We start from the raw sequence: 16218 nt of genomic DNA, 5'->3' as shown, positions 1-16218 counted from the left end.
CTCTGGAAGGAAGACAACGACAACAACCTGGAAATATTATATAATGCAGTTATTATATATTTGAAGACTGATAATTTATTAGGTATAAACTCAATGTGTAACTATCTTTGTCAGACATCCTTTCAGTTGAGTGATATTTTGATAGTGTGAATGTATCATATATGTGCTCCACAATTCTATGAATAAATGGCAATACTTCACCTAAAAGCAATGTTAGTGTCGTTCCTTCTACCAACATTAATGGGATACCAGATATAAATAAAACAAACATGTCTTACAAGCTGCTGAAGATACTTCACAATTAAAAAGAAGAACATGTATGACACAAAACAAACAGACTTTTATTTAGTTGTGAAGATGAAACATCTCCATGAATAATAATATAACTGCAACTAAGGATTGGCAGAACACATACAAAATGATAATGTGCAATGGCAATGAACGTTTTACTGATCTTTTCAATTTGCCTGTTGAGGCACCTTTTTTAGTAAAATGTTAGTTGCCACAAATTTATTTGTAGTGCCAATGTTTAAGTCTCCCCCACTGTGTTACAGCAAGGTGTTACTCTTCTTTATCTAATGTGTGCCAGAGAAATGAGGAAATGCTTGTCTTATTAATAATGGTAATGTGTTGTATTGCAGGAAAACATTGTGCCAACCATCAAATATTAAACAATAAATAACTTATAAAATCTTGCACTAGATACCATGCCATACAAAAATTGTGTGTGTACATTCCTCATAGAAACTGTACCCACTGGATGTCAACTGCCACTGGCAGTGCTCATTCAGAACACCTCAGACAACATTAAGTACACCATACTTACAACTGTTCTCCAAAGACCATATTTATTAATTCTGGTGGCCCAGCATAAGTTAATACGTATTTAAACTAAAGTACATCACACAACATACATGTCAAATTAAATTATTTTTTGGAGTACCAAAGAAAAAACACAAGCAGTGTAGCACCAGCAGCCATGACAACATTAATGCTAGCACATTAATTACAAACAGACAAAAAAAGAGAGTGCACAGGAAGTGCCAAAGAATGAGAATGTTGCTAGCACCAAGGATCCATATGAACACAATAAAATATTTCAATTGACTCTTCACAGAGCTTCTTACAAAAATAATATTTATCACATAGATTTGAGCAACTTTTTTATTTTCTTCAAGGTATTGGCTCACAGTTTCCAGCTGTTAAAAGAACACACTGTCCTTAACTTTATTTTTTTTTTCTGTGCTCGCCTCATGGCACCCTTTTACTTATCTCATGTCTTATTACAAATGTAAATGTAGCTTACTAAGATTAAAAAAAGTACTTAGTGTGTGTTTAGAAAGCACAAAATCATCTTAACCGAGAATATAGTTTTCATTCTTACTGATACTTCAGTGATCCTGTGGTGGACACACCTTTGGTGAAACTGAAACATGCAACTCTGTGGTCACACAAGTGGTGGTGGTGGTGGTGGTGGTGGTGGTGGTGGTGGTGGTGGTGGTGGCATTCTTCCCGACAAGTAATGACTGAACTACTTAATTTTCATGTGAACTTTTCAAGTTGTTCATTTGAATTGTGTGTGCATATATTACTTTTTATTTTTCATTCGTTTGGTTCAAAGTACAGTTTCTAATGTTGCACGACTGCTGTCCTGAGATTTGTTTTAAAGTTATGTTACAGAAGTAAAACACTTATCTGGCATATGAGAGTTGATGACAGCTGAATCAAAAAATAACAGTGAGAAATAAGGAGGCTCCCACTGTGAAGCATAGTGTATCCTGCAACAAGCCTCTCTAACAGATTAAAATTTTAAGTCAGAATTTTACAGAAACCTGGATTATGCCTTTAGCAAGACAACATAGCAGCATCTCAGAAAACAACAGTACACCTCTGTTTACCAGCACCAAAGCTCTATTCTATCAAGACCTCTCTCCTATGTCTTCACGGACATTCTTGCATACATTGCTGGTCTCTCGTCCACTTGAGGAAAGATACACGACAGAATGGCTGTAATAACAACCTAGTTGTTGATTAAAAGTTTTGATGTAAAGATGTTGGTTTCAACACTACAGTGTTTTCCTAGACATAATCGTATTGAAGGTGAAATACACTTGCTTCCCCTGATCCATGGACTGGCTTTTACCTGCTAGTTATAGAGGGAGACAATTTAATGTGGACTCTGACTGCAATTCTCCAAGTAGCACATTCTAAAGAAATTTAAGTAATCTTAAAATAACAAATCAATACAGAAAATCTTTTCTTAAAGTTAAGAGGCAGAGAAACTACAAAAGCAGAAAGAACACACACACACCTCACAGGCCAATTAATGACGGCAAGCTGCCTGTATAGTGCAAACAGTCAAAATCTGTATTATGAGACAGACTCTACTTGAGCAGATGTCAAGGCTCTCAGGAGTTTTTAAAAAAATATCCACAGTTTGAAGTTATACCAGAGTGAGTTAATTATGTTTAAAACTGATAGTGCATTCAATAGTCTGAAACAAACAGTGCAATCAGTGGTGTTTCTAAAATTGGTGCAAACAGTGCCTCGAGGGAGGAGAAGCTAGTGGTAAAGAAAATTTGGTTCAAATGTGGTAGTACATAACCACTCCACCACCTTTCCTCAATCTTGGATGAGGTGAGCGAAGTATCTGCTGTGGATGGCCATTTGTCTATGTGAAGGTGTAAAGTGACAATTTAGTTATGAATTGGTGAAACCAAAAAAAATGTGAATGTGAATTGAAGGTGTTGGTAGCAAAATGACCTGTAGCAAGAACAAAGGTGTCTTTGCTTGTCACGTGCAACACTTGCTCCACACTGAATACATGTCATTCGGATGACATGTTAACCCTGCTTTGAGACTGGTTAGGTCATTTCTAATTTCAGAAACAGTCCATTGTTGCCAACATTCTCTCTGAATTTAATATTATTATCATAGTTATTATAAATAACTAAAAGTGGAAGCAAAATGTTGTATTACATAATGAAGAAATCTTCCACAGGTATTTCAGTGGGTATTATGTATAAAACTGTAGGCCTATGCCTTACAGTTTCCTTCACAGTATGTCGTGACATGGTGAAGAGAGACCTGATTTAGTATGAATACAAAAATATAGAGGACTCAGGTTTCATATTCACATCTTCAAGCACTATTTCAATGTACAGACTATTTACATAAAAAAGGTTAAAATTATAATTGACCTGAAGGTTGGTTTCAACAACAGGTAGTTTTTATTAGCCGATGTCTCATTCCATACCTGCTTCTCTCTTCTGTCAAAATAAGCACATCCAATGAATTACAGGATTACTTCCAATACAGCATATGAACACACTAGACTATAAAAGTATGAAGTGAGTCGTGCCAGGACAAAAAAAAATCTTGGACTGACCAAGGGATGGCCTGAGCTTCCAGACTAAACTCATTATCTGACAATTCTGCTGAAATGTCAAGACATGTAGGCTACATTCAAAAATATCACTGTTAACAATTTAATTTGAACTGGGGTATGTGATTTAATTTCTGAAATATTTCTTAGCATGTGTCATTTCAAGCATGCAAATTTTATCTCATTAACATCATCCAAGAAAAGCACAGAAAAAATATCATTATAAAAATCAGGATAGTATTCACAAGCTCTTTTGCAGTCAGGTGTCCAATTCACCTCCAGTAGCTTCGGCTGCATGGATTTTCTGTCATTGGAATCTGTCTGCCAAGCCAACATAAGGTCTGCTGCATACACAGCCCTCGACTGGGGGCTATATGCTATTCCAGCAGGGGGCATTTTACTTGATGCTGCACTGAGCATCTCTCTAAATAAGGAAAATATTTTTTCTTCTATTTCTTTCCAGGATACACTAGGATACTGTTGCTCAAATTTCACAACAAAATCATCACACAGCATTCGATAGAGTGTTGCATTTTCATTGTAATTCATAACAGTGAAGTGTTTCTCATAGTCATCCAAATTATTTAAATCAAATGGTTTGTTTGCAAATCGCAAGAAAAAATTTCGATATACAAATGCTGATAATGGTTTTATACTCTTGACTAACAGAACATATCTTAAATCAAATTTCACAGCTCCACAATCGGGTCTTTGAAAAAGTACAGGATCCTCAACGTACTTCTGTGCTATTTTTGGTCCACTTAATGGAAGTCTTAAGATATAGTTCAAATTGTCTGTAATGTGTGTGTCCAAACCTCTCGCAAGATTAAATGGTTTGCATATCCAATGGTTATCTAGACCCTTCTCTGCCCTGTGCTGATAGTAAGACACAAATTTAGGTAGCTCTGTCTTTAAGTTGTATGTAGTTGGTAGCCAAACTGGGTACGTTACTAGTGTGTCTTCGCAAACACTGCCACTTTCCTTGGCCGCCCGACGACACACAATGGCAAGGAGGTCTTTAACTGTTATTACGTGTTCAAATGGAAATTGATTTACAAATTTTTCAGAACACGATTGACTGAATTCCTTGAAGTCTTTGAAATGTTGAGTATACCACAGGATGTCTGCATTTTCCTCGTCGTGGGTTATTTCAAATTTAGGATGCGTGAGATAATCATTAACATAAGCATACTGAGAAAAAACTAGTATCTTATCCTTTGAAGTGACACTGACTGTCGCAATTTTTGATGCGTTTGGCAATGTTTCTGCCGTATGCCCTTGCAAGAAATACGCACTATCTGGTTCTGAATGTTGGAAAGGTTCTGAAAGAAATGATTTTGGCACCCATGGAATTAGAAGTGCATCTCTAGTTTTGGAATCGTATCGAGAACTTTCAATGTAGTCTCTTGTTACTTCTTCGCCATAATCCACATTTTCAATAGGAAATAACAGTGTGTACGTGATCTGGTCGGGTAGGAAAATAAATGGCACAGTCCTAAACGTCGGATTATCAGAGTGCGGGATTGCAGAACCAAACTCGTCCATCACATACCAAACTGGCATGCTTTCTTCAATGTCATCCCGCGAAGGAACCGAGTATGTTTGGTTGAATTTCCACATTTCGTCGAAGACCTTGTTGATCAGAACCTCTGAATGCTCATCCGCGGATTCCTGAACACCCATCAAGTGAGCCATACGATCAAGCAAAGCCGGTATACTTCTCAAATTCTGCCTCGCGGAATCAACACGGTACGTCCATGCATGATCAATCAGATAGATATGCTGTGGGTCTGAAGCATCCACGCCGGCTTCACACGATATGAAAACACGATGCTGTGGTCTGTAAGTGTTAACATAATCACCACTTTCGTCGTCCTCGTCATATTCAATCCGTGCAACAGAAAAAGTATTCCCTGCGTCAAATATTTGATGGTATAGTTTTCTGCACAGCGTTTTCCAGTAACGATCTGGTACAGCAGATGATTCAAGCTGGATTCTGTGCAGTGCTATGAACGCAGAATAAACTGATACCCCATCCGGCAAAGACGGAATATCCATTATCGCACGTTAATGTCTCCACGAATTCTAACAGTGGCTCAGAATTTCATGGCGAACGGCAAATTCTAATAACAATAATAGCTAGCGGGTACACCACGCTTTCAGGCTAACCTCACTACACCGCCAAAGCTTCACAAGTTATACTACACAGTACACAACTTTTACTACTGCCACTTCGTGCACCTGCACCTCAATTGAACAAATAACGCTCAGGAGAACAAACGAGGATACAGAAGCGTTGAGGTCGCCGCGAAGTTTGAATTTAGTGTGGCAAGGCAAGTTTCAGTGTATCTTCCACGTGCTTCTAACAATAATTAGTAAAAATACTTACGGCAATGAAAATCTGAAGGATAGATACGTGGTCATACGTAATACCTCAATCACATTTTAGGCTCAATCCAATAAAAGTTATTGGTATATCGGTATGTTCTGGTGGATTCTTCATTATTTTCTTCTTCCTTCAGCAGGGTATTGTAGCGCCTCATACTTTCCGCGCCTGCCGAGAAAAATGGTAAAGAAATCCCGCCTTATGCATGGCATGGTTCTGTTTTACTTACTCAAACGTGTTTCAGCACTTTCTGTGCTATCTTCAGAGGGTTTTATTTACTTAGAAAGTAACCCGAAAGAATTAGCAAATTATGTAATACCTACTTTAGCAGCATTGCAATGAACTTACAGAAAAATTTTCCAAAATGTGCTAATCAACCAATACAGAAGCATACAGCAAACTCAATGGTATTGCTTCCAACTACTGAGGAGGAAGTATGCAATGTTGTAAGGCAATAAAAGAACAAAAACTCGGCAGGTTTAGATGAAATCTCAATGTGTGTGCTGAAAAAAATGCATAAACGGTATCAAAGCTCCACTAACAGAAATCATAAATGAATCCTTCAAAACTGGTTGCTTCCCTGACTATCTGAAGCATGCCAAAATGTTACCAGTTCACAAGAAAGGTGACACAGAAAACGTTGAGAACTACAAACCAATAGCCCTATTCTCATGCTTTTCTAAAGTGATAGAAACAATAACGAAAAACTGGCTTTTGAGTTATCTAAGTAAATTCAACCTCCTCTGTAATGACCAGCATGGTTTCAGGCCTGGTAGAGGTACAGAATCTGCAATAGCACAGTTTACAAAAACAGTTTTAGAAGCACTAGATGAGAACAGCTATGCAACTGGCCTTTTCCTAGACCTGTCTAAGGCATTTGATACAGTTGACTACCAGAAGCTGTCGCATAAATTAGAGGCACTAGGAGTAAAGGGAGTGGTTCTCAAATGGTTTCGTTCACATCTAGAAAACAGAGTACAGTCAGACGAGATCACATATGTCTCCAGTGGATCAAAGTACATTGAGAAACATATATCTGATCCACAATATATCAATATTGGGGTCCCTCAAGGAAGTGTACTAGGCCCTGTATTATTTCTGGTATATATAAATGATTTCCCACAACATATCAGCCATGGAGAGAAGATATTGTTTGCGGACGATAGCAACATAGTAATCACCAGTAACACACCAGCACAAATGTTGGAAAATTCTACTGAAGTGCTGAGGGATGTTCACAAATGGTCTCAGGAAAACAAAGTAACTCTCAACGTAAAGAAAACAAATACAATATGCTTTAGAATGAACAGAAAACAGAGTCCCTTAAATTTAAAACTAGGTAACATCTCCATAGATGATGTACATACAACAAAATTCTTAGGGTTACACATTGACACACAAGTGAAGTGGAATGAACATGCTATGAAACTCTCGAAAAAGATATCCACAACATGTTATGCACTTAGAGTGCTTGTATCCGCATGCAGTAGTGAATGTTTGAGAACTGTATACTTTAGTTATGTTCATTCAGTAATCAGTTATGGTATTATTTTCTGGGGAAACAGTGCTCAGAATTTACAAACAGTATTTAAAATGCAAAAGAGAGTAGTAAGAATTACAGCAAAAAGCAGTACGCGGGCCCACTGCAGAGAACTTTTCAAAATGTTAGAAATGCTAACTGTTCCTTGAGAATTTATATTCCAAACCATAGTGTACATCAAGAAAAATACAGAAAATTATAGCACAAATAGCAGTTTTCATAACTCTAGGACAAGAACAAGTCACTGTCTTCACCTAGACAGGAAGAATAAATAGCTTCTTGTATGAAGGTGTAAAACTGTATAATAAACTGCCACAGAAAATAAAAGCAGCATATAACATGTACCACTTTAGGAAAAATCTTAAATTGCTTTTGCAGGAACACTGCTTTTACACTATAAGTGCATTCCTTAGTACAAAATGATTGTAAATAGCTTTTGTTTCACGATATTTTGATAAGTAGCACAAATGATTGTAAATAACTTATATGTCACAATGCTTAACTACACGTAACAACAAACTGTATAAATACATGAATGTATGCAACTGACAACACCCATTCATTTTAAAATGTCCACAGATGGCTAAATAAATAAATAAATAAATATTTTAGCCCCGAGGTCTAGAGCACCTTGTTACTGTCCACGTGGCTCCCCCTGTTGGAGGTTCGAGTCCTCCCTCGGTTAGCGTAAGTTAGTTTAAATTAGATTAAGTAGTGTGTAAGCTAAAGTCATCTGTATTTAAATGGAATGTCTCCTCTAAAAACCATGTCCGTCATGTCTCAGAGTTTAGACTATTACCAGAAGTATAGCAAGAATAATCTCATCAGTTGTTTTCCTAGCATGTGCTGGAAACATTTCAGCTAATACAGATAAATTTTAATTTCACTTTAACAAGACTATGTTTCATCCACCGCCCACAAGTAATGTCTTTTTGGATTCTGTTAAAGATGACCAGGGGCCAAGGGAACTCAGTGTTTATAAAATTCCATGCCACTATGGTAAAGTAGATATTGGGCAAACTATCTGTACTGTTGAGGACGTGTGTGGAAAAATCCAGCAGAGCATTGCTTATCTGAGTGAAATGCAATGAAGTATATAGTGAGGCACAGCGACTACTGCTGCTTCTCATTACTGGGATTCTGTTCTGTAAGAATCCATTGAAACTGGAACAGCTGAAAATCTTATTGAGGGGGACGAGAGCTATCCTCTGAACAAGTTGTGGAACCATTGACTGACCTGCATTATGACATGGCATCCTATATTGACAAAAGAATTTGACAACTAGTTACATCAGCAATACCTCGATTTTGTTTGCCTTCATCATTGGCGGCACTGCTATTATCTTTTGTGGACAGGACAGTACTTGGCACATGCACTGAGTACTATATGCTGGTCTGTTTAGGGTGCCAGCTCCAGTGTAGCATCAGTCTGATGAGACTCAGCAATGGCAACATCTCACTGAAGATGACAGTCAGGTGAACTGCACAAATATTGTGTCAGCTTGACTTTAAGATCCAAATGGAAACCTGAGAAGAGGATCTATGTAGAAGAGAATTCCATACACAAAAATCAACAGCCTAATTAAACAGGTACTGAATTAATATACATCACTCTGCAATAAACCCAGTTTACCACAACAGAAGTATGTGTATAGAAATATGAAATGATGCACTTCAATAATAATAATAATAATAATAATAATAACTTAATATTCTGTAACTACAGTACTAATGATTCACAGTGAGAATCAGCCAACTCATCCAAATATGTGGTCAGCATGGATGCCTATGCAATAGTTTGTAGGTGAGGCCTAGGCCTCGGGGTATTGAGTATTTTTAATATTTTGGAAGACGAATGCCAACCTGTAAGTAGCCATAAAAAAGTTCCTGTTCTGACACTGTTAAAAACCTGTGTAATACAGACTTCTAAATCATTTTATTGAAGAAAAACACCTCACTATACAATATTTTTTCCTTTCCATGACAGATAAGGGGGGGATGGGGAGGAGAGGGACGGAATGGCCTCCCCTTGCCCCTCGGTATGGACACCCTTTCCTGGATGTAAAAATTTGTAGGGGTCTTAAATGGAATGATCACATAGCCTCAGTCATAGCTAATGAATGTGGCAGATTGGTTCATTGGTAGGATACTGGAAAAATGTAGTCAGTCTGCAAAGGAGACTGCTTCCAAATCACTTGTGCACATTATTTAAGAGTACTGCTCAAGTCGGTGGGACCTATACCAAACAGGACTAAGAAGGGATACTGAAAATAGGCAAAGGAGGGTGGCATGAAAGATCACAGATTGGTTTTACTCACAGGAGAGCATCACAGACATGTTGAAAATCCTGAACTGGCAGACTGTTCAAAATGGACAGAGTAAAAAACGAAGAGGTACTGAGAAGAGTGGGAGAGAAAAGACAGTTACTAGATGTAATAAAGAGAAGAAAAAGAAACTGGATTGGGCATATATAAAGAAAGAATGATGGACTGATAAAAGCAGTTTTAGAAGGTTATGTAGAAGGGAAAAGGAAGCGAGGAAGGAAGAGATTCCAGATACTGGATGACTTGATGGACAGTAGAACATACACCAGCCTTAAGAAGGCCTACTTACAGCATTTTAAGAATCAGTATTGAGAGTAAGTATCTAGAGATATCCTTAACCTGCTTATGTATCACACTTGTAGGGATATGAGGACAAGCTTGGACTAATTATTGCTTGCTAGTGGAATTTAAGCAGTGCAAACTATTTGGTTAATATTAGAATTTGTATGAACAGAAGATCATTGTACAATAAGAAACAGTTGAATCTGACAGAACAGATGTGAAAACACTGACCTCACTTGCAGGGATGGAATTTGCTCTATCTGGAAATTCTGATTTAGGCATTCCTACATCATTTCAGTCAAATATCAAGATGGTTGCTTCACCAAGGCCATGGTCAATAACCTATTCTATCCTCATACAAACACTCTCTGTGTCTGTATGCTTTAGCTGTCTATTTTCATAGTTTTGTGATTACAAATCTTATAGCATCAGATGATCCCAGGATGAATACAAAACCAAATAAAATTCTTGCCCTGCTATATACATGATTGGAACAGAAAGACACACTAACATGTATCACATAAACTGCCCTCCCATCTCACACCCCCACTACTCCAAGCTACATATGGTTACCAACTATGTAAAGTCTACCCCCTCCTCCATATCTCTCTCTCTCTCTCTCTCTCTCTCTCTCTCTCTCTCTCTCTCACACACACACAAACACACACACACACACACACACACACACACACACACACCAAAACTGAAATAACGAGCCACTCTTCAATCAAATGAACATAGCACAGTTGCATTGGAGGGCCTATATACACGGATATAGGCTCTCTCATTATTATTTATTTTAGACTGTGGTTATTACATAAACTGAACTATCCGACTGGCCGCAAAAAACTTCGTGATTTCCTGATAAAATATATGAAATGAGTGTGTATCAGTTACTGACGACAATAGCAAAACAAATTGGTGTTTTAACATCTCAAAAACATGGGACGCAAGACTACAGCAACAGAAAGTGACACGCTAACTAACATAACATAACATACCAATTTTCAGTCTGAAATGTAGCAATGACAGAAAAATAGAAGTTTTTGTTGCTTGCAGATAACAAGCCTTAGAATGGTGCCTACACAGTAAATATAAAACTACCAACGTAAAATTGACATAAGAGTAAAACATTCAGTGGCTCTGCTTATGACATGTGTCCATGAGGTTTATGTGTAAACTAACGTAAAATTTAACGCCCCATGATTGCTACTTTGTACATGGAAATAGTTTTAAGTTGAAATTCACATTACTACCATAAGATGTTATCGTGGCATATTAATTTACGGAAAGAATAGTATTTTTTTTTTTTTTTTTTTTTTTTTTTTTTTTTGGTAAGGCCTTATGGGACCAAACGGGTCCTAAGCTTCATCATCATCATCAGTTATCTGCTATGTTAGCAGGTCCTTTGCCTCTCCATTTTCTGCGATCAACTGCTTCCTTCTAAAGGCTGGTGTATGTTCTACCGTCCATCAAGTCATCCAGTATCTGGAATCTCTTCCTTCCTCACTTCCTTTTCCCTTCTACATAACCTTCTAAAACTGCTTTTATCAGTCCGTCATTCTTTCTTTATATATGCCCAATCCAGTTTCTTTTTCTTCTCTTTATTACATCTAGTAACTGTCTTTTCTCTCCCACTCTTCTCAGTACCTCTTCGTTTTTTACTCTGTCCATTTTGAACAGTCTGCCAGTTCAGGATTTTCAACATGTCTGTGATGCTCTCCTGTGAGTAAAACCAATCTGTGATCTTTCATGCCACCCTCCTTTGCATATTTTCAGTATCCCTTCTTAGTCCTGTTTGGTATAGGTCCCACCGACTTGAGCAGTACTCTTAAATAATGTGCACAAGTGATTTGGAAGCAGTCTCCTTTGCAGACTGACTGCATTTTCCCAGTATCCTACCAATGAACCAATCTGCCACATTCATTAGCTATGACTGAGGCTATGTGATCATTCCATTTAATATCCCTACAAATTTTTACATCCAGAAAAGGGTGCCCATGCCAAGGGGCAAGGGGAGGCCATTCCGCCCCTCTCCTCCCCCACCCCCCTTTTCTGTCATGGAAAGGAAAAAATACTTTATAGTGAGGTGTGTTTCTTCAATAAAACGATATAAAAGTCTGTATTACACAGGTTTTTAACAGTGTCAGAACAGGAACTTTTTTATGGCTACTTACAGGTTGGCATTCGTCTTCCAAAATATTAAAAATACTCAATACCCCGAGGCCTAGGCCTCACCTACAAACTATTGCATAGGCATCCTTGCCGACCACATATTTGGATGAGTTGGCTGATTCTCACTGTGGATCATTAGTACTGTAGTTACAGAATATTAAGTTATTATTATTATTATTATTATTATTATTATTATTATTATTGAAGTGCATCATTTCATATTTCTATACACATACTTCTGTTGTGGTAAACTGGGTTTATTGCAGAGTGATGTATATTAATTCAGTACCTGTTTAATTAGGCTGTTGATTTTTGTGTATGGAATTCTCTTCTACATAGATCCTCTTCTCAGGTTTCCATTTGGATCTTAAAGTCAAGCTGACACAATATTTGTGCAGTTCACCTGACTGTCATCTTCAGTGAGATGTTGCCACTGCTGAGTCTCATCAGACTGATGCTACACTGGAGCTGGCACCCTATACAGACCAGCATATAGTACTCAGTGCATGTGCCAAGTGTTACAAGTACTGTCCTGTCCACAAAAGATAATAGCAGTGCCGCCAATGATGAAGGCAAACAAAATCGGGGTATTGCTGATATAACTAGTTGTCAAATTCTTGTGTCAATATGGGATGCCATGTCATAATGCAGGTCAGTCAATGGTTCCACATCTTGTTCAGAGGATAGCTTTCATCCCCCTCAATAAAATTTTCAGCTGTTCCAGTTTCAATGGATTCTTACAGAACAGAATCCCAGTAATGAGAAGCAGCAGTAGTCGCTGTGCCTCACTATATACTTCATTGCATTTCACTCAGATAAGCAATGCTCTGCTGGATTTTTCCACACACGTCCTCAACAGTACAGATAGTTTGCCCAATATCTACTTTACCATAGTGGCATGGAATTTTATAAACACTGAGTTCCCTTGGCCCCTGGTCATCTTTAACAGAATCCAAAAAGACATTACTTGTGGGGGGTGGATGAAACACAGTCTTGTTAAAGTGAAATTAAAATTTCTCTGTTTTAGCTGAAATGTTTCCAGCACATGCTAGGAAAACAACTGATGAGATTATTCTTGCTATACATCTGGTAATAGTCTAAACTCCGAGACATGACGGATATGGTTTTTAGAGAAGACATTCCATTTAAATACAGATGTCTTTAAGCTGTTCAGTTTCCTGTGGCAAGCTTTCCACATCAGATATTGTATACACTTTTTGGACGAGTGTCTTAAGGATCCTAGTGTGTTTGTAAAATAGGTGAAAGAGGATTGAGGGCAGCAACCTTAAAAGCAGCATGCTTTCGGAGATAAATCGATGATCTCTTTTTAATACTGAAAAGGATAACACTTCCTAAAGTTCTGCAAAATTCTATTTCTTTAGGCTGGTCACATGGAGAGTCTCCTACAGGTTTTGTACATCAACTCTCATGCTCTGACCAAACTTTAGATGTTGACAAGTTATTATTATTATTAACAAAGTTGTGGTGGTTATCATTGTATTTATGTACTGTTAGTGATTACAGTGTAATCGGGATAGGTTTCTTTTACTACATTTAATGTTTTAATACTCCTATAAAAATGTGTTTTTTAAATATTGTTAGGAGGTTTCCTCATTAACTGAAGGCAATCTTTCCGCTTTAGATATGAAGATGGTTGCTAATTAACCAACACTGGCTATCATCTAGTCATATTACATTATATTGTGCTCAAGACCATTAAAGTTGGTAATAAATAATACAGACTGCTGAGTCTCCCTTACCTACCAGTGTCGGGTCTTACAAAGAAGAGACCTTTGCGCACTCACCAATGGCAGTGACAGCGAGTGTCATCACAGCCCTAGGAACTTCCAGTACTCCAGGATTTTTGGTATTCTACCTTCTGCAAACACACTGTTAGAACTTCCAGCTGAACTAAATATTTCCACCACTGACTGCATAAATATTGTGGAGTACTGATCTAGACATTTTGGATTTAGTAGTATTGATGTTAACCCATCAGAGTATGCTGTTAGGTATTCTAGTAAGGATGACAAATGTAGAGGTGTATGCAGCTTTCACAGGTAGTGTATCAAATGTAAAGGATGTGAAGCAGAAGTGTTTAAAAACCTTTCTCGGCAGCTATTGTCCAGTTGCAGTTATAGAACACATATCAATCAATGGGGAAAAGAAAAAACTATGAGCGGTATTGTCGAACTAATGTTTATTTAAAAGCTATCGGGAAATACGGTCCAGTATTTCTAACAGGAAAAGGAATGTAGATTAGAGTCTGATTAAAACTGCCTGCTAGTTGTGATTTTTTTTAAAATATTTAAATCAAAAATGGAGAGAAGGAAGTACCAAGTGGACTGAATTTGGAAACGGAGTAAGACATCGCTGTCATCTGACTCCTGCTCTTTTCAGTCTGTACGTAGATAATATGACTTAGCACTGCCAACTAGATATCAGGGCAGGACAGGTGGCAAGAGGGGGAGGGGTGGGGGGGCGCTATAGCCACCCCCCCCCCCCCCCCCGTTAATGGAGTGCCATTTTATACTGGATAAAATGACCAGAAATCAGTGAATATATTACTTCAACAGACTCAATCTTTTTTTATATAATTATGTAGCAATATGGGTTGCAATGTATTTCAAACACATTTTAACAAAAGAATAAGAGTGGCAAACAGCCTACTATCTAAAACAATAAATATCATTTAACTTAACATGGGCGTCTTATTATTTATTAATATACACTGGATGTACATTAATGTACCACTTACAATAATCGTGAAAGCTAAATATGCCAGGTATGCCTGCCAACACTTAAACTGCTAACCCCAGACAAAAACTTCAAAATCGGCGGACATCTAGGTCAACTCGTATTATTTTCCCGGGCACATACATTCTGTAGACGCGTTGTGGTGTTGGCACCGCCAGCGGGTGCGCGCCACCTACCGACCAGTATATATGAACTACACACGAGAGTTACAGGAATTTGTGAAAGCTCATTATAGACGCGTTCATGCTGAAAAATAGTACGTGTTTGTAGTAAGGAATATGAACGTAAATTAAGACTGTTTTAATACAGCTCAATGAGTAGAAGGCAAATGATATTTAAATTATTTAGTTATCTGGCGAGCGGGGCAACGTCGCGGTGTATACTATTGCCGATTGTTGGCAGATTCTCATTATCTCAATAACGAAGTCAGGAAAATACAGGGCATTCCAAAACGATCTTTACAACTCTGATCAAAGATATTTCAGAAACGTGTTAAAAGGTGATGGTTCATTTATATATACATAAATTTAAAAGGCAGCCTCTGGTATTAAATTTTAAAAACCAACCAAAAATTGATATGATAACCGAAAAGTCCGAAAGAGAAAGTAAATAAACTAACTCAAACCCGGGAACTGAGTGTAAAATTCATATAACAGCTGCAACCGAGTGAAGAAATTGAAAAAACAATCGACTGACCAATCGATTGTTAAAAACAGTCAGTTGTCCTTCCAACTCTTCCACGTGCTGTCAGCAAACACTTGTTTTCCGAGTACGATTATTGATCTTACTGAAGTGTGTAAGTGAGTAGTGTGACCGAATCATGTGCCGTGAAGTGTCAATTTTTTTCCGAAATAATAGTGTATTAGAGATTGGAGTGAGCGTTTTAAGAAGTTGCTGCAATTAATCGCAAGCTAATGGATTATTTTGGCAAACCTGAGCGTAGGGCCAAAAACTCTCGTAAGGAATCTGAAGCTTGCGCTATAGAGCTGGAACCGTCACAGCCATGTGCATCTAGAGACTACATTTTCGAAAACACAAAACAATTGGTAAGAGTCATATCTTCTTAATTTTAAATAACACTTCCTTCATGTTACCAAGATTTTTTACTAGTAGGTATTAGTTTAATTATGTAGGATTAGCGCTATTATTTTTAATCGATAACTAATGATAAGAATGCGACTGCTTGAAAACATAAAAAGTGAAGTCAATTTTTAAAGACGCCATTCGTCTATAAGGAGGTAAAATATGTTCTGCAGAAACCAGCATTATTTAATTATTTTATACTGAAAAATAACACTTTATTGTTGTATTGTTTTACAAGAAGGCTACAGAAGATCTTCGTCATCATGAAAACACAAAATATCACAAA

General features: G+C 37.6%; 1 protein-coding gene across 1 annotated transcript; it reads right to left on the bottom strand.

Moving 5' to 3' along the window:
- Nucleotides 1-1505: 1505 nt before the first annotated feature.
- Nucleotides 1506-5621, bottom strand: LOC124612377 (tubulin--tyrosine ligase-like protein 12). Its single transcript, XM_047140545.1, has one exon. It carries the CDS (start codon nucleotides 5441-5443, stop codon nucleotides 3542-3544), a length of 1902 nt encoding a protein of 633 aa, XP_046996501.1. The 5' UTR covers nucleotides 5444-5621; the 3' UTR covers nucleotides 1506-3541.
- Between the last annotated feature and the right edge of the window lie 10597 nt (nucleotides 5622-16218).

This window comes from Schistocerca americana, chromosome 4 (genome assembly GCF_021461395.2).
Source record: "Schistocerca americana isolate TAMUIC-IGC-003095 chromosome 4, iqSchAmer2.1, whole genome shotgun sequence".
NCBI lineage: Eukaryota > Metazoa > Arthropoda > Insecta > Orthoptera > Acrididae > Schistocerca > Schistocerca americana.
This window is presented reverse-complemented; position numbering and strand designations above follow the sequence as displayed.

Bases quoted from the DNA above. Each gene is read 5' to 3' on its own strand.
- LOC124612377 (XM_047140545.1), bottom strand. From the start codon at position 5,443: ATGGATATTCCGTCTTTGCCGGATGGGGTATCAGTTTATTCTGCGTTC.